The sequence below is a fragment of the Corythoichthys intestinalis genome, chromosome 19 (genome assembly GCF_030265065.1).
Source record: "Corythoichthys intestinalis isolate RoL2023-P3 chromosome 19, ASM3026506v1, whole genome shotgun sequence".
NCBI classification, from domain to species: domain Eukaryota; kingdom Metazoa; phylum Chordata; class Actinopteri; order Syngnathiformes; family Syngnathidae; genus Corythoichthys; species Corythoichthys intestinalis.
The window spans coordinates 1,541,025-1,568,923 of record NC_080413.1 but is presented as its reverse complement, the minus strand read 5'-3'; the positions used below and the strand labels follow the sequence as shown (position 1 = coordinate 1,568,923).

At 39.9% G+C, this 27,899-nt stretch overlaps 2 protein-coding genes across 3 annotated transcripts; both read left to right on the top strand.

Annotated features, from left to right (window-relative positions):
• The first annotated feature begins 4 nt into the window (after positions 1 to 4).
• On the top strand, positions 5 to 18,819 carry taf1b (TATA box binding protein (Tbp)-associated factor, RNA polymerase I, B). 2 transcript variants are annotated; one of them, XR_009061559.1, is made up of 14 exons: positions 5 to 126; positions 2,191 to 2,289; positions 5,232 to 5,319; positions 5,395 to 5,582; positions 8,851 to 8,932; positions 9,084 to 9,246; positions 9,309 to 9,408; positions 9,472 to 9,619; positions 10,165 to 10,312; positions 13,077 to 13,205; positions 14,004 to 14,071; positions 14,140 to 14,371; positions 14,564 to 14,826; positions 18,529 to 18,819. XR_009061559.1 is itself a non-coding variant. In XM_057823522.1 (13 exons), exons 1-13 carry the CDS (start codon positions 115 to 117, stop codon positions 14,760 to 14,762), a joined length of 1,656 nt encoding a protein of 551 aa, XP_057679505.1. In that variant the 5' UTR covers positions 5 to 114; the 3' UTR covers positions 14,763 to 17,500. The 2 variants fall into 2 exon arrangements, 1 of the variants encoding a protein (XP_057679505.1); XM_057823522.1 differs by lacking the exon at positions 18,529 to 18,819 and having other exon boundaries at positions 14,564 to 17,500.
• Positions 18,735 to 27,899, top strand: LOC130907962 (Krueppel-like factor 11). Its single transcript, XM_057823523.1, has 4 exons — positions 18,735 to 18,865; positions 20,363 to 20,524; positions 20,619 to 20,871; positions 23,189 to 27,899. Exons 1-4 carry the CDS (start codon positions 18,848 to 18,850, stop codon positions 23,428 to 23,430), a joined length of 675 nt encoding a protein of 224 aa, XP_057679506.1. The 5' UTR covers positions 18,735 to 18,847; the 3' UTR covers positions 23,431 to 27,899.

The following is a 27,899-nucleotide window of genomic DNA, read 5'->3' as shown; positions in this document are numbered from 1 at the left end:
AAGTTACAAAAAGAAGAAGAAAATGTGTCAACAACCACCGGTGGTCGTGCACGTGATAAGGTCCAAGTCGTCAACTACATTTTTGGAATTTTTAAGACTTTTGGAGGTGACCAAATGGAGGAAGTGGTATGCTGTCTCTTGTTTTATCTTATTTTCACGTTTTTCGTCGCAGTTAGCTAGCTAGCTAATTTGCTAACCTACCTCTGCTAACGTCATTATTATGCTCATTAGTGACGGCGGTCAACATTATAATAGCCGATCCGTTGGCAAAGTATCATTTGAATGTTGAATAAATGAATAAATTTGAATCATTGAATGTCCATTAAAAGCAGTATTTTAGACAAGTACTTACCACTTTTCTTAATGGGGTGCTACTGTGGAAGTTTGAAGCGAGTATAAAATCCTTGAAAGTCTGGCTCCTCCACCCCATAAATAACTATTCGATACATACATACATAAGACCAGTCACTAAACGAGGAACGTCTCGAGGTGACTGTGATTTCATGACGAAAATCTGAATTCAGTAAATCGGCTTTCTCTGTTAAAACCTCAAAAGTGAGCAGTAGTATTCCCACAGCAATCGGAGAAATCACCACTTGCAGTTTATTGAAGTTATTTAAATCTAGTAAAAATGTTGGCTCCTTCGAAATGAGCTTTCCCATAGCTTGCAAGTGTTTTTGTCCTCATTTTTTTTCTTTGCAATTTTGCTCTACTAAGCTTTTTATCATGTAAATATTCTTCATGAAAATATTTTACTATTTCCAGGATGCATGGTTGAAAGTAGAGGTGCACGATCAGTATTGGTCCGATAATAGGAGTTATGACGTCATCCCAATAAATCCGATAACAATGGATTATCGGCCCTATTGATAATATTTTTGGCACGGTGTCGGATTGGGATTTGTGCGTATGTTTCCACTCCTATTTTTTCAGTATGCAAAGTTTTGTTACTGTCTTTGTTTTGTTCATTGTAATAATGTTCATGTCATCACGAAAATTCTGGTTCGGTCAAAGGCAAATCTAAGCTGAATCAACCACTAGTATTTTTTACCTACAGGTGTTCAAAAACTCAGGTGAATATAGATTGAAAAATTATATATATATTATCGGTTATCGTATCGGTATCGGCCTTGAGGAGCAGGAAGTTATCGATATCTGTATCGGTTTCAAAAAATGGATATCGTGCACCCCTAGTTGAAAGCAGTGTTGTTTTCATCAACAATGACTATAACGAAAATATTTCGTCGACGAACAATTTTTTTTATGATGTGGCGAGACTATAACAAGCTAAAAACGGGTCTTAGCGGACTAAAACACAATGACATGAATGCCAGTTTTCGTCTGACGAGACGAGAACGAGACGAAAATGCGGCATAATTTCCGTCACATGTTCACAACGTGTGACATTTTATGTGTTGTTAGCCTGCATTTTAGCAGTGTCTGGTTGTGTCACTCACGTGTCGTGCTCCGCCCCCCCAATTCACCCACTAGTGTGTTCTCCAGTCTCTCCATCGGTTGATTTGAGACACATGGTAAGATTTGTCATCTTATCTTGGCAAGAGAGAAGATGCAATGTTGCTGTAGCCTTCAAAGGTCTACTCTGAGTAATCAGCGCACACTAAATATAAGTCATAGGGTTAGCTTAGCATTCACGTCAGCATTAGGCTATTGCTAACAGCGAGCTTAAACGCTTGGACAACTTTTTTATTTTTTTATTTTTATTTTTTCACATACAGTTCGTGGTGTCCAGGTGGGTATAATAATTGAAAATAGTGTACTGTTTTTCTGCTGAGTGTGTATTGTCACATGGTAGATTTATAGATGCTACAATATGAGCTCGACTGTCAGTATTCATTCGAAATTGTTGGAAAACTTTTTTATTATTCTTGGAGTGAAACTTTCGAATTTTACAGATACAAATATTAGGTAAACTTAAACTAGACGAAATTAGTCTTTAGTTTTCGTCAAAAAAAAAAATCGACGAGGACAAACACATTTTGAAATGAATAAAATATGACTAATCAGTATTATCGTCCAAAAGACTGAGACAAAGATTAAAAGGGCTGTCAAAAACAACGCTGGGTGAAAGCCAAGCCTTTTAGCTAATTCTGGAATATTTTACAATGAGTTGTAATGTTGTCCTCGTAAATTAAAAAAAAGAAAAAGTCTCATCATGTCATTTGATTTCAGGACGACTACCGGGAGCCGTGTTTGCAGTGTGGGTCTGTACACTGGAGTATCTCAGACGAGGGACGCTTTTTCTGTACCACCTGTCACAATGTTATTGAAGTGAGTAGCTTTAAAATGTCACCATTTTAACAAACTCGTATAAAGTAAGGTTTACATGCTGTAGTCCCTGTTATTAAATGTGTTTTTCCTACGATCAAGACCCTACTTTCATCCCTCCCATCAATGAGTTTGTTCCTAGTAGGCGTCCAATCCATTTAAACTTGGCGGTTGGCAGCGAATATACAGTGGGGCATATAAGTATTTAGTCAACCACCAGTTGTGCAAGTTCTCCTACTTGAAAAGATTAAAGAGGCCTGTAATTGTCAACATGGGTAAACCTCAACCATGAGAGACAGAATGTGGAGAAAAAAACCCCAGAAAATCACATTGTTAGATTTTTAAAGAATTTATTTCCAAATTAGAGTGGAAAATAAGTATTCGGTCACCTACAAACAAGCAAGATTTCTGGCTGTCAAAGAGGTCTAACTTCTTCTAACGAGGCTCCACTCATTACCTGTATTAATGGCACCTGTTTTGACTCATTATTGGTATACAGGACATCTGTCCACAACCTCAGTCAGTCACACTTCAAACTCAACTATGGCCAAGACCAAAGAGCTGTCGAAGGACACCAGAGACAAAATTGTAGACCTGCATCAGGCTGGGAAGACTGAATCTGCAGTAGGTAAAACGCTTGGTGTAAAGAAATCAACTGTGGGAGCAAGTATTGGAAAATGGAAGACATACAAGACCACTGATAATCTCCCTCGATCTGGGGCTCCATGCAAGATATCTCCCCGTGGCGTCAAAATGATAACAAGAACGGTGAGCAAAAATCGCAGAACCACATGGAGGGACCTTGTGAATGACCTACAGAGAGCTGGGACCACAGTAACAAAGGCTACTATCAGTAACACAATCTGCCGCCAGGGACTCCAATCCTGCACTGCCAGACATGTCCCCCTGCCGACGAAAGTACACGTCCAGGCCCGTCTGCGGTTCGCTAGAGAGCATTTGGATGATCCAGAAGAGGACTGGGAGAATGTGTTATGGTCAGATGAAACCAAAATAGAACTTTTTTGGTAGAGACACAGGTTCTCGTGTTTGGAGGAGAAACAATACTGAATTGCATCCGAAGAACACCATTCCCACTGTGAAGTATGGGGGTGAAAACATTATGCTTTGGGGCTGTTTTTCTGCAAATGGACCAGGACGACTGATCTGTGTAGAGGAAAGAATGAACGGGGCCATGTATCAAGAGATTTTGAGTGAAAATCTCCTTCCATCAGCAAGGGCATTGAAGATGAGACGTGGCTGGGTCTTTCAGCATGAAAATGATCCCAAACACACAGCCGGGGCAACAAAGGAGTGGCTTCGTAAGAAGCATTTCAATGTCCTGGAGTGGCCTAGCCAGTCTCCAGATCTCAACCCCATAGAAAATCTTCGGAGGGAGTTGAAAGTCCGTGTTGCCCATTGACAGCCCCAAAACATCACTGCTCTAGAGGAGATCTGCATGGAGGAATGGGCCAAAATACCAGCAACAGTGTGTGAAATGCTTGTGAAGAGTTACAGAAAAAGTTTGGCCTCCATTATTACCAACAAAGGGTACATAACAAAGTACTGAGATGAACTTTTGGTATTGAGCAAATACTTATTTTCCACAATGATTTGCAAATAAATTCTTTAAAAATCAAACAATGTGATTTTCTGTTTTTTTTTTTTTCACATTCTGTCTCTCATGGTTGAGGTTTACCCATGTTGACAATTACAGGCCTCTCTAATATTTTCAAGTGGGAGAACTTGCACAATTAGTGGTTGACTAAATACTTATTTGCCCCACTGTACGCTGGTTCATTCCAATGAGTGTATCGCTCGTGATCCGCAATCACGTTGGTTCATGGCAGCTAAAGTCTTAATAGAAAATGCTGTCTTATTCATTCATTTTTTAAAAATAGGAATGAAATCAACAAAAGAGGGAAAAAAACACTAAAAATTGTCTTATTTAGTATTGAAGTTCTCTCGAGTAAATAAAAAAGACAAAAAAGTAAAATAAAAACTGCATTTAGTTACTTACATTTTATCATTTGAATTAAAAAATATTTTTTCCAAATTTAAAATATATAACAAATTTTTGATCCATTTCAACATTTCTAATGAATTCAAAAGAAGGGGTTGGAGCGACTCTTGATGGCAACAGGCGTCTAATCTGTTGAAGCTGATAAGATAATTATTAAATGTTTATTTATTAACATTAACAATTAACGTTTATTAACATTTGCTTTTACCAATGAAGGCTCATAATAAAGTATTGATTGCGATAATAGGATGTTCCATGATTGATTGCAGTCAGAGACATTTTTGGAATTGATAACTATAGACATGTTTAGCTCTTGATAATACTGCCTTGTCATTCTGACTGGTTTAAACCGGCCTAGGTTCCACAGGTCAACTTTAGTACATTTAAGGAATCCTATTGTTGCATTTTATTGCTTACCAAATGCCTTCACGAAATGTATTTGATGAGATCATTATTAAGTTGTTATTATATAATTGCTTTTATCAATTGCTGCCCGCAATGAAGAAATGCTTTTGCTTATTATTATTGTTCACAAAGAAAGAATGTTTTGTCTCACCTGGTCAAGGTCAGAAGATGCCGCTTTGCTGAAATGAGCTGACACATATGTACATAATTCCACCTACACGCACACACCTAGCCATTTTCCCTTTTAGGGCAAGACACCCGTCTTTTGCTAGGGCCATCCCAAATAAAAAGCGAGGTAAAGGAGGGGCTGGTTAGAACGATTGCGGAAGCTGTATTTTGTAGTCCATTGTATAGCTTCCTCCTTCTCCTTGCAAGCTTTTCACTAAATTGAGTGCCTTCTCTCCTTATTTTTGGTAATATTATAAATGTCTACCTAAGGATTGATATTTGAACTTGACAGAAGCGGCGAGGCCTGGCAGGCGATATGAACTTTTGAATTTTTTTTTTTTTTTGTGTTCAGAGAACCCGAGAGGTGGAGGAGCAGCCGTACACAGCGGGATCGTCGCGCGTCACCACACTCGGCCGAGAACAGAGGGTCGAGAGGCGAGGTTGCTCGCTCGTCCTTGCCGTCGTCCTCTCGTGCTCTCTTCGCTTTTGTCACTTTGTTTTATTCTTCCCCGCAGAGCGCGGATACCGCTGGGCGGCGTGCGAAGGCTTCCAGTTCATCCTGAGCGAGCAAGCGGCGGCGTTGGTCCGGCTGGGCGTGGCACCGGCCTTTAAGGACCAGGTCTTGTGGCCCCTGTGGCGACGCTACCTGAGGACCCGGCGGGAGGCGCACGGCACCCTCGCCGAGAAGGGCCCATCTCAAGCGGTGAGGCTCTCGAAACTCGCGGCGTAGCGGCTTCTGTAATTTGGTGTACCGTTGTCACCGTACAAAAATATTCAACTTGATATTGATACTCTCAAAAAATACTTGATTCCATTTTTGAGACTGCATCAATAAATTTTTTCATGAATTTTTACTGTCAAGCTCAAATGTCAATCCTAAGGAGGACATTAATAACATTACTCAAAATAAGGAGAGAAGCCATACAGCTTTTTTGAGAAACTTGCAAGGAGAACAAAACGGAACTACACAACACAACTACACAATACAGTCCCTGAACATCGTTTTAACCAAGGCCTTCCATCTCCTTTCTTTTTATTCGGGATGGCCCTAGCAACAGATGGGTGTCTTGCCCTAAAAGGAAATTGGGGAAACAAGCTGGCGACACCCCTTGGACTTGTTTTGTTATACTGTATGTGGTATTAGTGCGCGTGTGACAACATTTAGCAATATGCATTTAGCAACAGATGAACTCATTCACTCACAGCCATTTTCACCGGAGCAAAGCCCTTCGCTCCTGGCCGTTTTACTGGATTTTGACTGATTTTGCAAGGCCCACAGAAAATTCTGTTCTATTGGTATATAAACATGGAACCCACCAAAAGAAAGATTAGACTCTCTTCTTTCAGCAGAAAAAAAGTTAGTTCATATCTTTTTCCATTCTTTACAAATCAGCATTAGAAAATGGGTTTGAGCAATTTTCCAGTTTCTGATGAATTTTAGCTTTTTGTGAAAGCATACATTTCAAACATAACTTTGACTTATACACAGCTATTTTTTGCTTTAGTTACTTCCCAAACATCTGAATAATGTTTTCCTATTACAAAATAAGATAAACAACAAGACAAATAGAGCTTTTGACAGCAAAGTAACAATTTATTTACACATTACCAACTGAAAGATGACGCTGATCTGGCCGTGACAGCCGGTTAAACTTTTCCCTTATCGCCGTCTGTCTCATAAAGATGAACTTTTTTGAGTCTCTGCGGGCTCTGCTCGCGAGCAGCACGGACTCAAAGGCATCATCCGCTGCACCAGTGGTCCCGGTCGTTCTGCTCGGTCGTCCAGCGCCTGGCATCCCGGGCGTCCTACCGGTTGTTCTGCTCGGTCGTCTGCCCGCCTGGCATCCATTCGGTCATCTTCCGCCGGCGCCCGGCCTTGCGGCTTGGCCGTTCATTGCCGTTGAATCGGGTTGCTGGTCTTACCAAATGCGCTAACGCCCTCCAGTGGCCAGTTTTATTGCTTTAAAATTGATTTTCAGCTTTGTCAGGCATGAAAATCACTCACCTTTCGGCGAAATTTGCCGTCTTGAAGTCAAAAATGGTGACCTACGTAAATTGTGTAGATCCGAGGAGAAAATTTTTAAGGGAGGGGTGGGATCGTAATTCCATCTAACTACTAACGACATGTTTTATTGAAGTTGCTCATCCTGTCGCGATATGCAATGAGTCCATTTGTCGACAGGGTAAATAAAAATGAGGGCAATAATTTTCATGTCTGTGTTTTATTACCGACTGTGTGCATGCGTACATTTGTGTGTGCGTGTAGAGGACATATGAGACTCCAGTTCATTTCACAGATGTTTATTGGTAATCAATACACAGTAGAATTACAGTGCAGACATACAAAATAAGGAAACACATGTATATTAAACACTAAACGTTAGCATTGCTACATTGAGACTAATGGGGAAAAAAAGACAACCTATTTTAGCCTGCGATAAAACATTCGCAGTCTTCACCAAAACGCAAACTTGCGGTTAAAAGGTGACACTTCAAACATTAAAAATCGCTGGTTAACAGCATTTGCAAAAAAAAAAGTCTAGTGACACCACAAGCAAAGTGCTTTTTTCGCGGAGTGTGAAGCTGTTAGCGGTGTAGCGAACGTACTTCTGGTGTACATTTCAAAATAAAAGCATGTCATGTTCATATAAATAACGATTTCTGGACTTAATCCCACATACTTCAGAATAAATACTATAATATGTAAATACTATAATACTACAGAATTCAAATTCTACATTAAGAATAGCTTTAAAATGACCCATTTTGAAAAATATGATTGGCAATTAATATTTTAATTATTGTAATATTATTATATATAGTAGTACACTATCATAATAATGCTAGATTTTTTTTTTTGAATTGTTTTGAATAATGTTGGAAAGGCGAAGTCAGTGTTCTGAATCTGTTTCATTTCATTCATTTGCAGTAATAAACGCTATCAACATTTGACCTCATTGTTTGTGTGATTAATTATTGTTATTTACATCTTTATTTGTACTTTAATAAAGAATTTAAGTGTTCCAAAATGTTTTTGTGAAGTAATAAGCGTCGACAAAAATTTCATCGCTAAGTTAGTATTAGTATTAGTCTACTAATCGTAACAATAGTCGGCTGACTAATCGGGAGAAAATTAGTTGTTTGGGACTGCCCTACCGGAACATATAACATCAGCATATTTCTATATTCATATTTGTAAGCAATCACCAAAGCATATCTTATTGTAAGCCGTTAATTATATGAGGAAATATTTAATAAGAATGATTATTGTCTCTGCATCATAATTAGGGCTGCAGCTATCGATTATTCAAATAATGGATTGATCTATCAGTTAGTTAGTTTGAATAATCAAGTAATGGGATAAGGAACATTTTAATGCGTTGCAGAATCAAATTCCGGAGATGTAAAACAAAGGCTTGCTGAGATTGCACTTTCAAATGAGCATTAAATGTGAATAGAAAATAAAATTTCCAAGTGTTTTTTTAAAATGATGCAGAATTGCACTTTCATTCCCCAAACGTTATAAAACAATTGATGAATAACAACAAAGTACAACAAATGAACAATCGGCTAACTTGTGCAGCAATAGTCAGCTAGCTTAAATGCTATAAAAGCTGTAATTGATTTATTTATTTTTAATACAATGCTCTTAACTGTTATTGAGAGAGTTGGTACGCTTCATCAGTTGCGACAGAGTGGCTGTGATTGACGTCATCACTCACACTTCGCGGCGATCAAAATTAGCAAAGTGATCTACAAGTGCCCCAAAACTACGGTGACCTGAGATCAACCGGGAGTGAACTCGGAATGCCCCAAATGTCTAAGAAGTGACCCGAAAGTGGTGGTGCAAAATGAAATTTCTCCTATTTCTGGTAACAAATGAGTATGTTTATTTAATACTGTATTGTAGTGTCTGAACTTTGATGTGGATTGTTATGTTTTTTTAAAAAAAAATTTTCCATGGTCGTCAGAAAGCTGCGGATTCGGACTGGGAAAGTGACGTCGGGTCGTCCTTCCCGTCTACCAGCGAGACGGACAACGTGTCCCAGTCAGGTCGGCGCTCCACATTTTTGACAAATACTACTACACGCGCGTATTTGAACTCTTTCAGTGCCATTGATGACGATGGACGCTTCCGGAAAATGACATGAACATCAGGTTCTGTCGTGTAGTCCGGCTTATTGTATGACCTTTGATCCCGCAGACAGCCGCGGCGATTGGTCCTCCGATTCCCGGGACGTCTCCGCGGGGCCGTGTACCGGCCGCGTGGCCGTCGGCGACGGCATGAGCATGAGAAGGACGCTGGCTCTGATCCACTTGGCGCTAGTGTGGAGTCGCCAGGCGCTGACGCTCGGCGACCTGATCGGGTGAGCCGCGAGGCACGGCCCTCGCAGAACTCCGTCAGATTCATTAAATCTTTTGCCCTCAGGTTAGCAGACGACGGATACATCCCGTACTTGGACGCCTACCGGGTTCTTCCCGAGGAGATGAAGCTGGACGCCACCAAAGTGGGCATCTTTGCCCCGCAGGTCAGAAGCCTCTTTTGCGCCTCCGCGTGGTTTTCCGGTGTGCTGACACGCGTCACCCGCCAGAGCGTACCGAGGCACGGCGAGCTGCACCGGGAGGCCCGGACTCTCCAGCGCTTTCTGCGACTTCCCGCCTTTCCTCCGGTCCGCCGCCAGGACCCGCTGCACCCCGAAATGCTTGCCTTGCGGTATCTGGCCGACGCCAACCTGCCGGGTAAGTTCATGCTAGCCTGCTATCTGAGAGGAATCTGGCGCTACAGGCGTCCTTTAATACTCGCTACTGTAATTGAGGCGAGTTAACTTCTTGCCCGCCGTTGACAGCGCTAGACATCGGAAGTTTTCGAAAATGTTCTTACCAGTCGATATCAATTATTATTATCACGATAATTCTTTCAAACTTGGAAGTTTTATTATTGCCACCAAGTCCAAGTTGACAAAATCAGATACTGCTTTAGCCAATCTCTAATGTCAGAACAAAGATTCACGCATGGTGATTAACTACTGCACAGCATTTCACAAATATAAGGAACACTGCACAAAATTAAGTTAACAAAATGCAGAACCTTGCACACAATCTGAGGTAATGTCAACAAATTAAATGGACAAAAGAAAATGTGACAGATGAACAAACAAGATGGCCATTGCTTTAAAAGTTACGGGCCAGAAAATACCGTATTTTTAAAAATGATAAATCGCACCAAAGTAGAGTCGCACGTCATTTCACGTGCAAAAGGATGATCGGTCGTCTATCCCCGGTAGACGATCTCCACCCGTGGGTGTGTGCGTTGCTGGATCGCGTGGGCGAACCCTCCGTCGGCCCCAATCTGCCCGAGTACGACCTACGGGCCGCTGCCCTGGTGGTGCTCGCCCTCAAGCTCTTCTTTGGCCTGGACGACCATACGGAATGGTGAGCCCTCGTGCACGCCAATGTAGCAAGAAGCCACACATTTCATATCATTTTTACTTTGACTCTTTTAATAAGAAAGGGACACAATGTTTACAATGGATGAAAGAGAGCAGATTTGTCTTACAGTGGTATGAAAAAGAATTTCTCACATTTCTGAATGAACTCACCATCAAACGTGATCTGATCTTTGTCAAAATCACACAGATGAAAATACAGTGTCTGCTTGAACTAAAACCACCCAAACATTTATAGGTTTTCATATTTTGATGAGGATAGCATGCAAACAATGACAGAAGGCGGAAAAAATAAGTGAACGCTCTGACTAAGGAGACTTAAACAGCAATTGAAATTTTTACGAAACAATTAAAGTCAGGTGTGTGCCCAATCACTGATGAGTAGCTTAAAGCTGCCCTCCCCACTATAAAAAACACACCTGGTAAGAAATGTCTTGATGAGAAGCATTGTCTGATGTGCATCGTGGCTCGGTCAAAAGAGCTTTCTGAAGACCTGTGATCAAGGATTGTTGATTTGTTTAAAGCTGGGAAAGAATACAAAACCATCTCTAAAAGTCTGGATGTTCATCAATCGACAGTCAAAGAAGTTGTCTACAAATGGAGAGAGTTTGGCACTGTTGCTTCTCTCCCAAGGAGTGGCTGTCCACCAAAGATGATGCAGAATACTCAGAGAGGTAAAAAAGAACCCTAGAGTGTCTGCTAAAGACTTACAGAAATCACTGGCACAGTCCAATATCTCTGTGCACACATCAACTATATGTAAACCTATGCCCAAGAATGGTGTTCATGGGTGGACTCCACGGAGGAAGCCACTGCTGCCTAAAAAGACATTGTTGCTCATTTAATGTTTGCAAAAAGGCACTTGGACACTCCACGGAAGTTGTGGCAAAATATTTCAATTGTTTGGGAGTAACACACAACGTCACGTCTGGAGCAAAAATGGAACATCTCACCAACATCAACACCTCATTCTCACTGTGAACCATGGTGGAGGGATTATCATGATTTGGGGCTGTTTTGCTTCCTCAGGGCCTGGACAACTTGCTATCATGAGTGGAATACTGAATTCAAAAGTTTTGCAGGAAAGCCTGAGGCCGTCTGTCAAACAATTGAAGCTAAAAATAGGATGGATGCTGTAACAAGACAATGATCCAAAACACAGAAGTAAATCAACTTCAGAATGGTTTCAGAAGAACAAAATACACGTTCTGGAGTGGCCAAATCAAGGTCCAGATTTGAACCCCATTGAGATCTTGTGGCATGACCTAAAGACAGCAATTCATTCAAGACATCCCAGGAACCTGACTGAACTACAGCAGTTTTGTAGAGAAGAATGGGCCAAGATTTGTCCTGATCGATGTGCCAGACTGATATGCAGCTCCAGGAAGCGTCTGGTTGAAGTTATTGCTGACAAAGGCGGGGGCACAAAATATTAAATGTGATGGTTCACTTACTTACTTTCCCCCTTCTGTCATTGTTTACATACTATCCTCATTAAAATATGAAAAAAATAGGGCTGTCAAACGATTAAAATTTTTAATCGAGTTAATTACAGCTTAAGAAATTAATTAGTCATAATTAATCGCCATTCAAACCATCTATAAAATATGCCATATTTTTCCGTAATTTATTGTTGGAATGGAAAGATAAGACACAAGATGGATATATACATTCAACATACGTACATACGTACTGTATTTGTTTTTTCTATTAATATTATATATATATACAGTACTGTGCAAAAGTTTTAGGCAGGACACCTGCCTAAAACTTTTGCACAGTACTGTATATATTTTTTTTAATTATTACATTTATTAGGATCATGGAAGCTTCCACTTGGGGAAAATATATACATACAGTATATCCTGTATATGCATAATATAATAAAAATATACAGTACTGTGCAAAAGTTTTAGGCAGTTGTCCTGCCTAAAACTTTTGCACAGTACTGTATTTTATATATTAATTTTATATTAATTTTATATTTATATTATAACAGTAAATCAACAAGATGGCATTAACATTATTAACATTATTTTAAAGCAATCCATGGATAGAAAGACTTGTAGTTTTTAAAAGATCAATGTTAGTACAAGTTATAGAAATTTTATATTGAAACCCCTCTTAATGTTTTTGTTTTAATAAAATTTGTAAAATTTTCAATCAAAAAATAAAATAGTAGCCCGCCATTGTTGATGTCAATAATTACACAATGCTCATGGGTGCTTAAGCCCATAAAATCAGTCGCACCCAAGCGCCAGCAGAGGGCGACAAAACTCCAAAAAACACAAGTAACAAGTTGGAATTGCACTGTTCTGTCATTTTAATCTGTTTGAGCGGGGCATGTGCGTTAATTGCGTCAAATATTTTAATGTGATTAATTTAAAAAATTAATTACCGCCCGTTAACGTGATAATTTTGACAGCCCTAAAAAATATATTTTCATATTTAAACAGATGCTGGTTTTATATCTGTGTGATTTTGAAAAAGATCAGATCACATTTGATGATTTTATCCAGATATCTGAGAAATTCTCAAAGGTTCAGATACTTTTTCATACCACTGTAGATCTGCCCCTTAACCTAGAAATAATGCTTTCAAAACTAGTAGTCAACAAATTCCTTTTTGGAGCCATACCAAAAAAAATGGATAAAACAAAATGACATTTTATGAATATACTGTATTAGCTGTTTAGTTTTTGACATTACCTGCTATTTCCGCTGCCCTTGCCACTTTATTTTTAACTTTAGGGACTTATCCAATGCCGCCACTGCGTCACCGCCGCAGACGGGGAGCGCCTTCAGCTTGAGGAGGTGGTACCGTCTGCTGCACGCCGCCAAGTTGCGAGCGGAGCTGATGCGAGAGGACCGCATCGCCAGGTGAGAGATGTCATTACTCAAGTAAATGTAACTTTTAGAGAAAAAATGAAATGTTAGAGTTTGATGTTTGATTTGACTTTATTTTTACCAGACAGCAAACTTGGGTCATCTCGACATAAACTAACTTGGACCTCGTATTATGGCTCTTTTAATCGTCATCACTAGGCATGTGCCGGTTACAAGGTTTACTGTAGTGCTGCAACGATTAATCAATTAACTCGAGTATTCGATAAGAAAAAAATATTAGAATAAAATGTTATTGCTCCGAGTATTCATTTGATTAAAGAAGCGTTGTAATGGTTTATTTTGAAAGTGTTTACATTTAGTTTTATTGATTAGGGTGGATGCACTGCTCTCTGGTCTGCCTCATTAAGACCAACGTTAGCTAAGTTGTTGTTTGAGCTAATGTTTTTTATGCATTCATAATTTAGTTTATAGGCATATTTAGCCGTTTTTTTGTGGAAATACGGGTCTGAACCATTTAAGAGCATTGTAAAAAAAAAAAAGTTAGCATTTTATAGCAATGAAGCTAACAGACTTTTGCTATGTAAGTTAGCCAATTGTTCTGTTGTTGTACATAGATCTTTTTTTTAAATTTTTTTATACCGTTTGAGGCTCAGCTCAGGTATTTTGGTATTTTAAATTGTTCATGTTCCGTATCCGATTACTCGATTATTTGAACTAACTGCTTCATTGATTAATCGACTACTGAAATAATCGATAGCTGCAGCCCTAATTTACTGTGGTATGAAAACGTCACCGTTTCAAAACCGCAAAAATTTTGCCGGCCTCCGACAGGAAGCGGTGGAAGTCCACGCTCCTTTACTCGAACAAGAAGGTGGAAAGCAAGGCCGTCAAAAGGCAAAGTAAGACGACGCGCCAAAGACAAAGTGAACAAAGACGTTCGTAACCTCACGTACGCGCGTTTTCCCAGGAAACGCCGAGCATCTGAAGTCGTGTTTTGAGCAATTGCGGTCACGTCCCGCGTCGCGCGGCCCCTCCGCGCCGCCTTCCACCTTCACATTCCTCTGGGGGGAAGAGCCAGGCGCCGACGGGCCCAACTTGCGCCGGTCCACATTGGCCGGCGCCGTCCGGTCCGAAGGGGAAATGCTGACCCCTGTCAACGCCGCGTACTGGCATCCGCCCCTCAAATCTTGCAACCCCCGGTAAGCCCGCTGACCTCCACGCTGCATCACAAATCTAAAGAATTACATTTAAAAACCTTTTATTTTTGAGACTTTGGAGTCGAATGTTGTTGTTTTTTTTTTTGTGAAAAGGACATTGAAGATGGTGAACTTTTTTTTTTTTCATGGTGCAAAGAGCTCAGCTAATCCAACTTTTTTTTTTTTTTTTCTTAGCGTTTCCAGGATTTGCAGCAGTCACTACGCGGAGACAGAGCCCACACTGCCGCGCTCCTTCGTGTGGGTGGTGGACCTTTTCGCCTTCATGTTGAGAGCAAGCCCCGCTCGGCTGTACCGGGAAGTCCTGAGCATGGAGAAGCGCGTCCTTGCGGGTCATGTTATAAGTCAAAGGAAAAAGTCCAAAGAAGGCCTTTAGTTTGGAGTGTGACTCCCAGAGCACCATCAAGTGCCACGAGCACGCTACCTGTTTTTGCCATCTGGTGAGCTGCTTTTAGACTTGTCAGGTAGTGGATAATATCCATCTACAGTGCCCGCCATAATTATTGGCACCCCTGAAAAAGATTTGTTTTTTAGCTTCTAATATTTTTTTTAAAAATTCAAATAATATGGGACCTTAATGGAAAAAAGAGAAAAATCCAACCTTCAATGCAAGTGCATTCATTCAGTGGGGAAAAAAATCCCACATAAAGAAAAAATGATTTGACATCAAATAATGTGTGTCACAATTATTAGCACCCCTGGTGTTAATACTTTGTACAACCCCTTTTTGCCAACAAAACAAGGTCTGGGGACTGAGATGGCCATGGGAGGAGCTTGATTTTGTGTCTGGTGAACCATTTCTGTGTAGATTTGCCCATATGTTTAGGGTCATCGTCTGGCAGAAAGACCCAGTGACGACCAATCTTCAGCTTTCGGGCAGAGGGCAACAGATTTTGATTTAAAAATGTCCTGGTATTTCAAAGCATTCATGATGCCATGCACCCTAACAAGGTTCCCAGGGCCTTTGGAAGTGAGTTGAAGCCTGGCACCGTGTGCTTTGGTCAGATGAGACCAAGATTGAGCTTTTTGGCAACAAACGGTCTAAGTGGGTCTGGCGTGCCACGAAAGATGCGCATGCTGAAAAGCACCTCATACCCACTGTGAAATATGGGGGTGGGTCAGTGATGCTGTGGGGCTGTTTCGCTTCCGAAGGCCCTTTATAGAACCTTGTAATATTTATTGCACCTCACCAGCAACAGATTTATCCTACACTTGAAGTGCAACAAAAATAAACAGATTTGAATTGCTTACCACAGATGTCGACAAAAGCTTTGCCCCGGGACATAAATGACACTTTACATGCATGTTCTTTCCTTTCATTTCGACCAACTTGAAATAGTGTCTATATCTCTACCACGTAAAGGACATTTTTTCGTCTGAATGCTCTGCCATCATATCCCTCTGCATTTGTTTTGCGTGTTTGCCACACACGCTGTTCCGGTTTGTGTGTGAAAACACCGTCTCTGAAGTTTAAAAAAAAAAAAAAAAAGAATTATTAAGCACAAATACACATATGCAAACATAGGGCGAGACAATTCACATATAAACAAGTTATGTTTGTTATGTTACGTTATGTAATGGCGTTATTTATAACGCCGTTATTCCCAACACTGCATACTACTGCAACTACCGGTCTGTTCTTCTCTATTCTACTGACTCGAATATTGCTCAGAAAATTTCAAATTCTTTGACATACAACAACTTCTTTTTAAAATAACGGAAATAGTTACTATAGAGTAATTCAGTTACTAACGCAGTTACTTTTTGGAAGAAGTAGTGAGTAACTAATTACTTTTTTAAAGTAACGTGCCCAACACTGTATATATGGCAGAAAACACAGACAAAAGTAGATTCTGCTCTTGTACCCCTCTTTAAAATAAACAGCTGTATTTTAAGCTAAAATAACTGTTGTGTTTGATAGAACAATATGTCTATATGCTGCCATAGCAGATTCATGGCGCGTGAAGCCCCCAAATTTTTAATTTGTCAGTTTTACCCTGGAAAACCCCCGTTTACAGACGTCGTGCAACCGCTTTTGTTTCAACCCAGCCATAAAACGAAGGTAATTAATTATATTTATTATTCAAAATGTCTGTCATTTTAGCTTAGAATCATTAATTGATGTCTAATATTTCATTTAAAAAAAAAAAAACGACTTTAAAAAATTATTCACTCGCAGATTTTAACCTTTTAAACAAATTATGTCACAATGAAAAAAATGGTGTCTGTAAATAAGTCACAGTTATCCACCCCATAACTATCGCTTAATTGTTTCAGCACCACACGAGCGTTGTGTAATTAATATTGACTTCAACAATGGCGAGCTGCTAGTTAATTTTTTTATTGAAAATTTTACAAATTTTTTTAAAACGAAAATTTTCTATCCATGGATCACTTTAACAGAATGTTAATAATGTTAATGCCATCTTGTTGATTTGTTATAATAAACAAATACAGTATTTATGTACCGTATGTTGAATCTATATACCCGTCTTGTCTTATCTAGCATATTTTATAGATGGTTTGAATTGCGATTAATTACAATCAATTAATTTTTAAGCTGTAATTAACGCGATTAAAAATTTTCATCGTTTGACAGCACTAATATACATATATACATCCCGGTAAAATATTTGACGTATTTAACGCACATGCCGCGCTCAAACAGATTAAAATGACAGCACAGCGTAATGTCCACTTGTTACTTGGGTTTTTGGGTGTTTTTTTGCCCTCTACTGGTGCTTGGGTGCGACTGATTTTATGGGTTTCAGCACCACACGAGCGTTGTGTAATTATGACATCAACAATGGTGAAACTATTTTTGATTGAAAATTTTACAAAGTTTATTAAAATGAAAATTTTAAGAGGGGTTTTAATATAAAATTTCAATAACTTGCACTAACATTTATCTTTTAAGAACGACAAGTCTTTCTATCCATGGATCACTTAAACAGAATGTTAATAATGTTAATGCCATCTTGTTGATTTATTGTTATAATAAACAAATACAGTACTTATGTACCGTATGTTGAATCTATATACCCGTCTTGTCTTATCTAGCATATTTTATAGATGGTTTGAATTGCGATTAATTACGATTAATTTTTAAGCTGTAATTAACTCGATTAAAAATTTTCATCGTTTGACAGCCCTAATATATATATATATATATATATATATATATATATATATATATATATATATATATATATATAGTTAAAATATTTGACGCATTTAACGCACATGCCATGCTCAAACAGATTAAAATGACAGCACAGTGTAATGTCCACTTGTTACTTGGGTTTTTTGGTGTTTTTTTTTTTTTTTTTGCCCTGGTGCTTGGGCGTGACTGATTTTATGGGTTTCAGCACCACACGAGCGTTGTGTAATTATTGACATCAACAATGGTGGGCTACTGGTTAATTTTTTGATTGAAAATTTTACAAATTTTATTAAAACGAAAATTTTAGGAGGGGTTTTAATATAAAATTTCAATAACTTGCACTAAGATTTATCTTTTAAGAACGACAAGTCTTTCTATCCATGGATCACTTAAACAGAATGTTAATAATGTTAATGCCATCTTGTTGATTTATTGTTATAATAAACAAATACAGTACTTATGTACCGTATGTTGAATCTACATACCCGTCGTGTCTTATCTAGCATATTTTATAGATGGTTTGAATTGCGATTAATTACAATCAATTAATTTTTAAGCTGCAATTAACTCGATTAAAAATTTTCATCGTTTGACAGCCCTAATATACATATATACGTCCCGTTAAAATATTTGACGCATTTAACGCACATGCCCCGCTCAAACAGATTAAAATGACAGCACAGTGTAATGTCCAGTTGTTACTTGTGTTTTTTGGTGTTTTTTCGCCCTCTGCTGGCGCTTAGGTGCGACTGATTTTATGGGTTTCTGCACCACACTGTTTTTTTAACTTTTATTTTGCAAATCATTGAAAAAAATACAATTTTGAATGAAAAATAAATAGATAAAATTTCTGGTTCCGTTGCGACCTTCATGTCGGGGAGTTCCAGCAAGAAATTCTAGCCACTTTCACCCCTGACTTGATCACTTCTAGACGTCCAATCCATGTGAATGGTATTTTACTGTACGCGTCTTTGTGTAGGTAACGGAGGTGCGTCTTTGTGTGGTGTCCTCACACGTGTGCGGGTTGACTGAGTTCACGGAGTGCACCGTGACACGGCTGACTCGTCGCCCCCGACGTCCCCCGACGCTGGTCGGCCAATGGCGCCTCGGCCCGCCGGTGACCGCGCCCGTCCCCGCCGCCGATTGGCCGAGGCCAGCTACACCTTTGCAGCCGATTGGACACTCGGAACCCACTCTCTCCTCCCCGTCGTCTTCCTGCCCGCCGTCCCCCGGCCCGAACCGAAGTGCCGAACCCGAGCTTTTGTTTTCCCGGACCACCGCGACGCTCTCCGCCCGTCATGCTGCCTTCCCGCCAGGTGAGTGGACCGGAGCGACCGAAACGTGCTTTGTTGCCATCTCGCTCTCGGCGAGGTGAGGAGGGGCGGGGCGCACGCGGGTTCAACTCGGGTCACCCCGCTCGGATCGTCCGAGGATACGGCGAGCATCCTCCTCCACAAAGGCGTCATCCTTCTCATCAGCCGCAGCGAGTCGACGCTTCATTTTTGCACGACGCTCACTATTCGTTGACGTCATTTTAAAAGTGTTTTCTACCCGTGATGGATGGAGAGGTTTTGAGTTCGAATGTCACTCAGGGACCCATGACCACTTGCGCGTTACTACCTTTGTCTTTAGCACGGTTTATCCAGACGTCCGTAAACTCAACGGATGTTTCAAATACATCGACTGTCAATTGCCCTGCCGCAAGTCAAATCAATTCTTCTCAGAAAGTCTAACTGAAGTCCTCTTACGAACGAAAATGGGCTAGATCTTTTGTCCTTTTTTGTGTTGTTGTTGCTGCGCATTTCTTTAGTCATCATGCTCAATCTGTGACATTTTCTTTAATGATGATGATGATACTTCAGGAGGGCCACGAGGCAAAAATTAAAACTATTAAATGTGTAATTGAAATGCTTCTATTTCAATATTTATTCATTTTAATATTCAGGTTTTATTTATTTCGAATTATATTTCAATTTTTGTTTAATTAGTTTCATTCCATTTCTATTTCAACATTTATTTGTTTATTCCAATATATATTTCAGCATTTATTTCCATTTTTATTCATTTCTATTTTTAATTACTTCAACATAGCCTTACCACCCAAATCTGCAACAGAAGAAGACCCAAACACACCCTTCTTGCTGCCCACGGCCCACCCCGCGAGAGCCTTCAAAAAGACTGTGTGTTTAACTAATCACGGTCATTTTTCTCGGGAACCTTTTGTTGACTTGTGATATGGTGACCCTGAGTCTCCTCCTCGCCTGGGTCTGTCACTGTTTTGCCTTGCCGTTTAATCGCTGAATAAATTGTCAACTTGCGTTTCGAGGCCTTCTTCCAGCTTTCAAAATGGAGTCGGTACAAGGGGTTAAGACTAAGGTGAACCCTCGGAGTTTGGTCTTTTGGCCGGGTTGTCGGAATTTTGCCCGCCGGTGTTGTTGGAGCTGCGCCAGCATAGATCCGGCGGTTTGGCTGGCGTGATTCCGGCAACCTGGCTAAAAGGTCATATTCGTTCACCAGACATGATATTTCCATCCTTCAGTCATAGCATTTGTTTGTGACCAGAAATTTGCTGATCATAGCATTTAATGTTGCTCGCTGCTAGCCTCCCACTTTAAATGTACCTCTACTAGCGATGAATTGCATCTTGGCCAGAGGAAGAACAAATTTGACTTTTTGAAACTCGTCTGCCATCGACAGCAATGGATGTCCAATGCGTTTGTAGTGGGAGGGAGGTCCGACATTGAATGACCAAACGCTTCGCGCGTCAGCGATTTCCCCGGGATGTAACCTTTAACCAGGCCTCCGACCCGCAGGTGGATTTGGAGGCGGCCGAGGCGCTGGTTAGCATGAGCGTCTGGGGTCAAAGGTCCCCAACGCCCCGCTCGCCGACGCCCTCCTCCGACTCTTGCGACTCTGCCGCCCCGCACTCGGATGCCGCCTTTTCGACCAATGAGACGACGGCTTCATCGACACTGGTAAACGCCTGACTGTTTTTTTGTTTGTTTGTTTGTTTTTTTCCCCACAGTGACGCGACATCGCTAAAAATGAATTGCAATTCTGCTCCGACAGTGCATGACTCCGCCTCAGAGTCCCGAAGCCCCGTCTTCCTCGCCCCCTCCCTGTTTTCCGCCACTGGTGCTGGTGCTTCCGCTGATGACGGCGGGCGGCGCCAAGCTAGTGCAACTGGCGCCGTCTCCCCTCTACTTGGCTTCGGGCGGCCGGGACCGGTCGCGACGACGCAACTACGTGTGCCGCTTTGCCGGCTGCGAGAAAACTTACTTCAAGAGCTCTCACCTGAAAGCGCACCTGCGCACACACACGGGTAGGTCACGTCGCATGCGTTGGACTAGCGAATCGACGGCGCTAACCCTGACAAATATCAGCGCCAGAAAACTGTTCAACAATCTAAGTACCGTATTGGCCCGAATGTAAGAGTGTTTTTTTGCATTGAAATAAGATAGAAAAACCGGGGGTCGTCTTATATTCGCGGTCTAGACATTAGACCCATTCACGACGCTTGATGGCGCCAGATATCATTGAAGCGATGTTCCGTCATGACAGATCTCAGCTACTCTCAAGATTAACCAGTTTGCATTATTTTATGGCAATTTTTTTCCTTATTCAGATTTGTTTCAAGACTACAGTTACAGTTAGACTTCACTTTGATGGTTCATGCAGTTATTGCAATATAGTTGTTTGTTTTATTATGGGCTGTCAAAAATATTGCGTTAACGGGTGTTAATTAATTTTTTAAATTACGTTAAAATATTTGACGCAATTAACGCATGCACTGAATGAGCAGCTGTCGCATTGCCTCAAACAGATTTCAATGACGCCGTTTATGGACATTAAGAGTGAAGAGAATGCCACCGGGCGCTTGGGGGCAGCACAGGACCGTTCCATACTAATGTTATTCCTTCTAATAGTGGGAGAAATATTAGTTGTGAGACGTTTATGCTGTTGCTTTGTGCTCCACACATATTTCGGTAAGTTTGCTTTCTTTTAGTGGCAATTATGTGTCTCGTTGTTGTATTTTGGGTAAGATATGCACAGAGATACAGTATATCTGTTATAAAGGCGAGTGGACACAGGCGTTCTTTGGGCTGCGCCATTTATTGACATAAGCTTCTGCAACTCCTTCTCAACAAACAGAAGTATCATTTGGTGAAAGCACAACAAAAATAATATTGCTATCTCTCAAAAAAAATAATGTTCACAAAAAGAAAAGCACTTCAGTCTGTAGTAATGAGGCCCTATTCTCACACAGCTAAACAACAATGCAAAGTGAACTGGCATTACTCAGAGTTTGTTTACTTAATTCTTCTTATTGTTATTTTTATTCTTCTTATTATTATATTAACTCTACTTTTGATTGAAAATTGTACAATATAATATATATTATAATAATAATATATATATATATATATGTATAATAAACAAATACAGCACTTATGTACAGTATGTTGTATGTATATATCCGTCTTGTGTCTTATCTTTCCATTCCAACAATAATTTACAGAAAAATATGGCATATTTTAGAGATGGTTTGAATTGCGATTAATTACGATTAATTCATTTTTAAGCTGTAATTAACTAAATTATAAATTATAATTAAAAATTTTAATCGTTTGACAGCCCTAGTTTATTTACATTTCAAAAACCAGAAGCCATTCATTTACGAATGTGATTGCACTTTAGTTTACATATTTAAATGTTCAGATATTAAGATTTGAATGAGGCAAAATAACATGCTTTTTCTCTCAAGTATATTGTTATAATCATTTGTTTCGGATGTACTGTAATTCTTTTTTGTTATATAAATTGAGTCTTGAAAAAGAGGGGGTCGTCTTATAATCAGGCCCGTCTTATATACGGGCCAATACAGTACTTTTCAGGCCGAGACTTGAGTGGAACAACACTTCTTTATTCAGTGTGCTTCTCATCACATGTGCACACGACTCATCACTTAGGTTTCTTTTTACCGTATACCAAAACAACATGGGGCGCACAACTATGGCAACAGCAGTGTGACATAAATACCGTCCGTCTTAGCCCGAATATAAGACGGCCCTGATTATAAGACGACCCCCTCTTTTTCAAGACTCAAGTTTGAAAAAAGACTTTTTGAACACCAAATTAATTTTTATACAGAAAATAATTACAGTACATCTGAAAAAGATTATAACAATATATTTGAGAGAAAAAGTATGTTATTTTGCCTTCAAATCTTAATATCTGAGCATTTAAATATGTAAACTAAAGTGCAATCACATTCGTAAATGAATGGCTTCTGGTTTTTGAAATGTAAATAAACCAAACAACAAAATTGCAATAACTGCATTAACCATCAAAGTGAAGTCTAACTGTAACTGTAGTCTTGAAACAAATCGGAATAAGGAAAATATTGCAAACTGGTTAAACTTGAGAGTAGCTAAGATCTGTCATGACAGAACATCGCTTCAATGATATCTGGCGCCATCTAGCGTTTTGAATAGGTGTGATTTCTAGACCGCGAATATAAGACGACCCCCTCTTTTTCAGACTTATTTCAATGCAAAAAACACCATCTTATATTCGGGCCAATACGGTATGTCACAAAAACCCCGGTCGATTAAAAGTCTACGTTTTTTATTCCGCAGGCGAGAAGCCCTTCGGCTGTCGCTGGGAAGGCTGCGAGAAAAAATTCGCCCGCTCTGACGAACTTTCCCGTCACCGTCGCACGCACACGGGCGAGAAGAAGTTTGCGTGCGGCGTGTGCGCGCGACGCTTCATGCGCAGCGACCACCTGACCAAACACACTCGCAGACACGCCAAAAGGCCCGCCTCCGCCGCCCCTCGAGACTCGGGAGTGGTCGCCCTCGTGGTCACCGCAAACAAATGAGTCGCCTCCTGGTCGGGCGAATGGGAGGAGCTTCCCGCATGCTGAACTGTAACTGGCTCCGCCTCTTTTCTATTCCAAATGCTCATTCCGGTTTTTGAACTGTGACCTCAAGACCGCACGGCGGTGTTAGCGTCGCGCTAACTTGAAGCCCCGTGTTCACAAATCAGAATTAGGTTGAGAAGCTAAAGTTAGCGTGACCGCTACCAAAACGACGTCTCGCTCAGGAAATAGAAATATTTGAAATGTCAAAATCTTTTTTTGTACTCTTCTCTGTTCCTGTATGAATGATCTCACGTTGCATTCGTGGACCAAAGTTGAAGCATAGACTTCATAACCTATTGACATGACACAGGGCTGATCCATACTGGGCCAATTTCAAATACTACAAATATTTTCAAAACCAAAGCTGCTACCGACCTAAAACCAAAACAGGGACCTACCTTAGCCACATATGAGTCTCCATGAGCAGCAGCATAAAAAAATTCAAAGTTGTTCCTTATAAAATCCCGATTCATGATTTTTTATATACCGTAATTTTGCACTATAAGCCGCCACTCGCCAAATGTGGCAAGAAAACAGCATTTGCTCATAGCTAAACCGCACCAAACTATAAGTCTCAGCTGTTTTCAGTGTATTATGGGATGTTTACACCAAAAGACATTAACCGGTAACACTTTATTTGACAGCGGCATCATTCGACTGCCATACAACCAAAACGCCATGAAGCTTTGAACTAAATGGGCTTCATTGCTTCAAGAAGCTTCATTTGGCCATCACTGCTCCTTTGGGGGAGACAGTCAACCACCTGCTGTCAACACTGTTGTTGTCCAACATGCCTCTTAGCATGCATTGCAGCGTTGCAGATGTACAGTGCCCTCCATAATTATTGGCACCCCTGAAAAAGATGTGTTTTTTAGCTTCTAATAATTTTTTTAAAATTCAAATAATATGGGACCTTAATGGAAAAAAAGAGAAAAATCCAACCTTCACCACATGGCAAAAAAAATGCCACATGGCAAAATCCATTTTGCCACATGTCAAAATACATTTCGCGACATGGCAAAAAAAATGCCACATGGCAAAATACATTTCGCCACTTGACAAAACAAAATGCCACATGGCAAAAAAAATGCCACATGGCAAAAAAAAAATGCCAGATGGCAAAAATAATGCCACATGGCAAAATCAATTTTGCTACCTGGCAAAAAATGCTACATGGCAAAAAAAAAGTCACATGACAAAATCCATTTTGCCACATACCAAAAAATGCCACATGTCAAAATACATTTCGCCACATGGCAAAAAAAAAATGCCAGATGGTGAAAAAAATATAAATGCCAGATGGCAAAAATAATGCCACATGGCAAAATCAATTTTGCCATATGGCAAAAAAAAAATGTCACATGGCAAAATCCATTTTGCCACATAACTAAAAAAATGCCACATGTCAAAATACATTTCGTTACATGGCAAAAAAAATGTCACATGGCAAAATTGATTTTGCCACATGGCAAAAAAAATGTCACATGGCAAAAAGCTCAATCTTGGGGCAGTTTACATGGCGACTCTGCGACACAAAGACGCAATGACTGAGTTGCGGACTCGCCTCGTGTGCATATGGTGTCGGCGAAGACGAAAAATTCTGAATCCTGCCTCCAAAGTGGAAGAATCCAATTGAGGGGAGCTTCCTCGGCATGCATTTCAAAGGCTCCTGCGGCGCGAGATTGCGCTGTTAACGTCAGCACTCGTACACGTCACATTGGGCGTGCGCAGCGGTGCTACTAAACATTAAAAACAGCAAATATGGCGCAATGTCGGCTTTAATTTACTGTTTTAATAATATTTTAAAATTAAATATGTTGAACGTTTCAATTTTTGTGCCTTTTTGAACAAAAGAAAAATGACATTGCTTCGAGTGGGCGGGCATATTTTTTTCCGGGCTGAGGGAGCTTGGTGGGCTCAAAGTGCATCATTCTCTGTCGCCCAGTAAATCTGCACTGCCCCCGAGCGCCTGGCATGAATATTACATCGTTTTCATGCGGAATTGCGACATTGTTCAAATGGAGACGCAAATGCAAATTTGAAATTGTTCGTATTCTCCGAGCGTCACCATGTAAACGGCCCCTTGGTCTCATCTGACCAAAGCACACGGTCCCAGTTGAAGCCTGGGACCGTGTATATTTTTGGTTCACCAGACACAAAATCAAGCTCCTCCCATGGCCATCTCAGTCCCCAGACCTTGTTTTGTTGGCAAAAGGGGGTTGTACAAAGTATTAACACCAGGGGTGCTAATAATTGTGACACACATTATTTGATGTCAAATAATTTTTTCCTTACGTGGGATTTTTCCCCCCACTGAATGAATGCACTTGTATTGAAGGTTGGATTTTTCTCTTTTTTTCCATTAAGGTCCTATATTATTTGAATTGAAAAAAAAATATTTAGGGGTGCCAATAATTATGGAGGGAACTGTAAATAACAATCAAAATTCATGTTCTGCGCTAATTATGTCTTCAGTTACTGTTCCAGTTATTTCATTCATTGCTAGTTATTGTAGTTGGTAACACTTTATTTGACAGTGGTGCCTTAAGACTGTCATTAGACAATCATAATTATGACATGACACTGTCATGAGCATTAATGAATGCTTATAACAGATGTCATTTAGTGTCATCCGGCTAATGATCTCACTTTTGAATGGATGTAAAAGATCCGAGCTGGACATAAATGGACTTAGTAACATAATTTGCCGGATGATAATCACATCTGTCGTAAGTATTCAGTAATACCTTATGTCCTATGACGCCGCTGTCAAATAAAGTGTTAGTAAATACTATAATAAGCAATTAATGAAACAACTGGAACAGTAGCGAACTGAATAAATAATTAGTGGTGCAATGCATTCTAGGAGGGATGTGTTGCCTATTAACCCAAATAAATCAACAAATAAGCATACTGGACTATAAGGCACAGGATTCAAAATGAAGAAAAAAAGTAGCGGCTTACAGTCCGAAATTTACGGTATGTATCACAAAACTTAAATTGGCTATAAAAACAAAGTAATTAGATTGTAAAGTTACATAAAGTAAAACACGTAAAAGCTGATTGTTTTTAATATGGACGCAGAAATGTCTAAAATAAAATTTAGTGATACAAAATCCAACATGGCTGCCGTAGCAAAACAATGAGCGTTTTCCGTTGAAAATTTTTGTGAATAAATGCTTAAATCCCTGAATTCTTTATAGATCTGGACGAAAAACATTTTCGATTCTTACGTTAAAAGCAAAAAAAAAAAAAACGTGCAGGTCGCATTTATTTTGCGTAAATATTGCCAATTATAAGGCTAGTCAGTTACGAAAATTAGCCCATGTGTAAAGAGCTTTTCCCGTTGAAAATTCTTGTGAATCAATGCTTAAATCACTTAATTCTTTATAGATATGGACGTAAAACAGTCTCGATTCTTGGTTTAAAGCAAAAAACAAACAAAAGTGCAGTAAGCATTTTTTTATTGCAAACTATGATGCCAATGCCGTAGCGGCTAATTTCTCCCATTGATTTTTTTTCATCACGTTTCAAAATGCATGCATGGTACGAAAAATATAATAATGACCTTGAATCCTCCAACAAATTACTCATCAATACCTAATGTGTCCAGTCAAGTAATTATGAAGTCTATGGTTGAAGTGTCGTGCTCGTTCTTAATGGTCATCGCACATCTACTGTTCTGTGACAATTATTGATATTCTCACTCTGATACTACCTACTACTACTTTGTAATATTTTTAAAACGATGTAGCCTGGAACAAAATACCTCATGTGACTGTTCGTGTAAGGAAGCATTTCTTTTCATCATCAGATGTTCGTATTTGTTAAAAAAAAAAAGAAAACAATAAAAAAAAGATGAAAACTCGAGTTGATAATTTAGCATTATGATTTAAAGCAACACTAGGTAACTTTTCAACCTTTATAAAATATTTTCATAAGAACAGAATATGCAGAATAATCATTGGTCAGGCTATCACTCACTGGTGTGACACCCCCCCTACCCCCACCTGAGTTCCGGTGGGGGGGGTTTAGCCACACCAGGCCATAGGTTGCTAACCGTCATATGCTTTTGTTTAGCTACAACTGTATTCATTACCTTCTTACTATACATCCTTCACACGGCCACTGGAAACCCAAATGTTTTGTTCCAAATTTTCCATTCATTTTAAATATCAGAAAAACGTGTGGCAGCGATTTTTGACTAAACACTTATCTTCCGTCAGTGGTCAAAAACCACAGCCACCCATGTTTTTCTGCCATTTAATATGAATGGAAAATTTGGACGTGCATAGCCGTCAATGGAATGGATGTGCATGGCCTGCAAAAATGCCATACACCCCAAAAAATGCCACATACCAGAAAAAAAAATGCAACATGGCAAAATAAATTTTGCCACATACCCAAAAAAATGCCACATGTCAAAA

Excerpts from the sequence above, each read along its gene's own strand:
- taf1b (XM_057823522.1), top strand. Across the intron at positions 10,313-13,076 it reads CTGGACGACCATACGGAATG|GGACTTATCCAATGCCGCCA; the intron begins GTGAGCCCTCGT and ends TTTTAACTTTAG. Across the intron at positions 14,372-14,563 it reads CTCAAATCTTGCAACCCCCG|CGTTTCCAGGATTTGCAGCA; the intron begins GTAAGCCCGCTG and ends TTTTTTTCTTAG.
- LOC130907962 (XM_057823523.1), top strand. Across the intron at positions 20,525-20,618 it reads CGACGGCTTCATCGACACTG|TGCATGACTCCGCCTCAGAG; the intron begins GTAAACGCCTGA and ends CTGCTCCGACAG. Across the intron at positions 20,872-23,188 it reads GCACCTGCGCACACACACGG|GCGAGAAGCCCTTCGGCTGT; the intron begins GTAGGTCACGTC and ends TTTATTCCGCAG.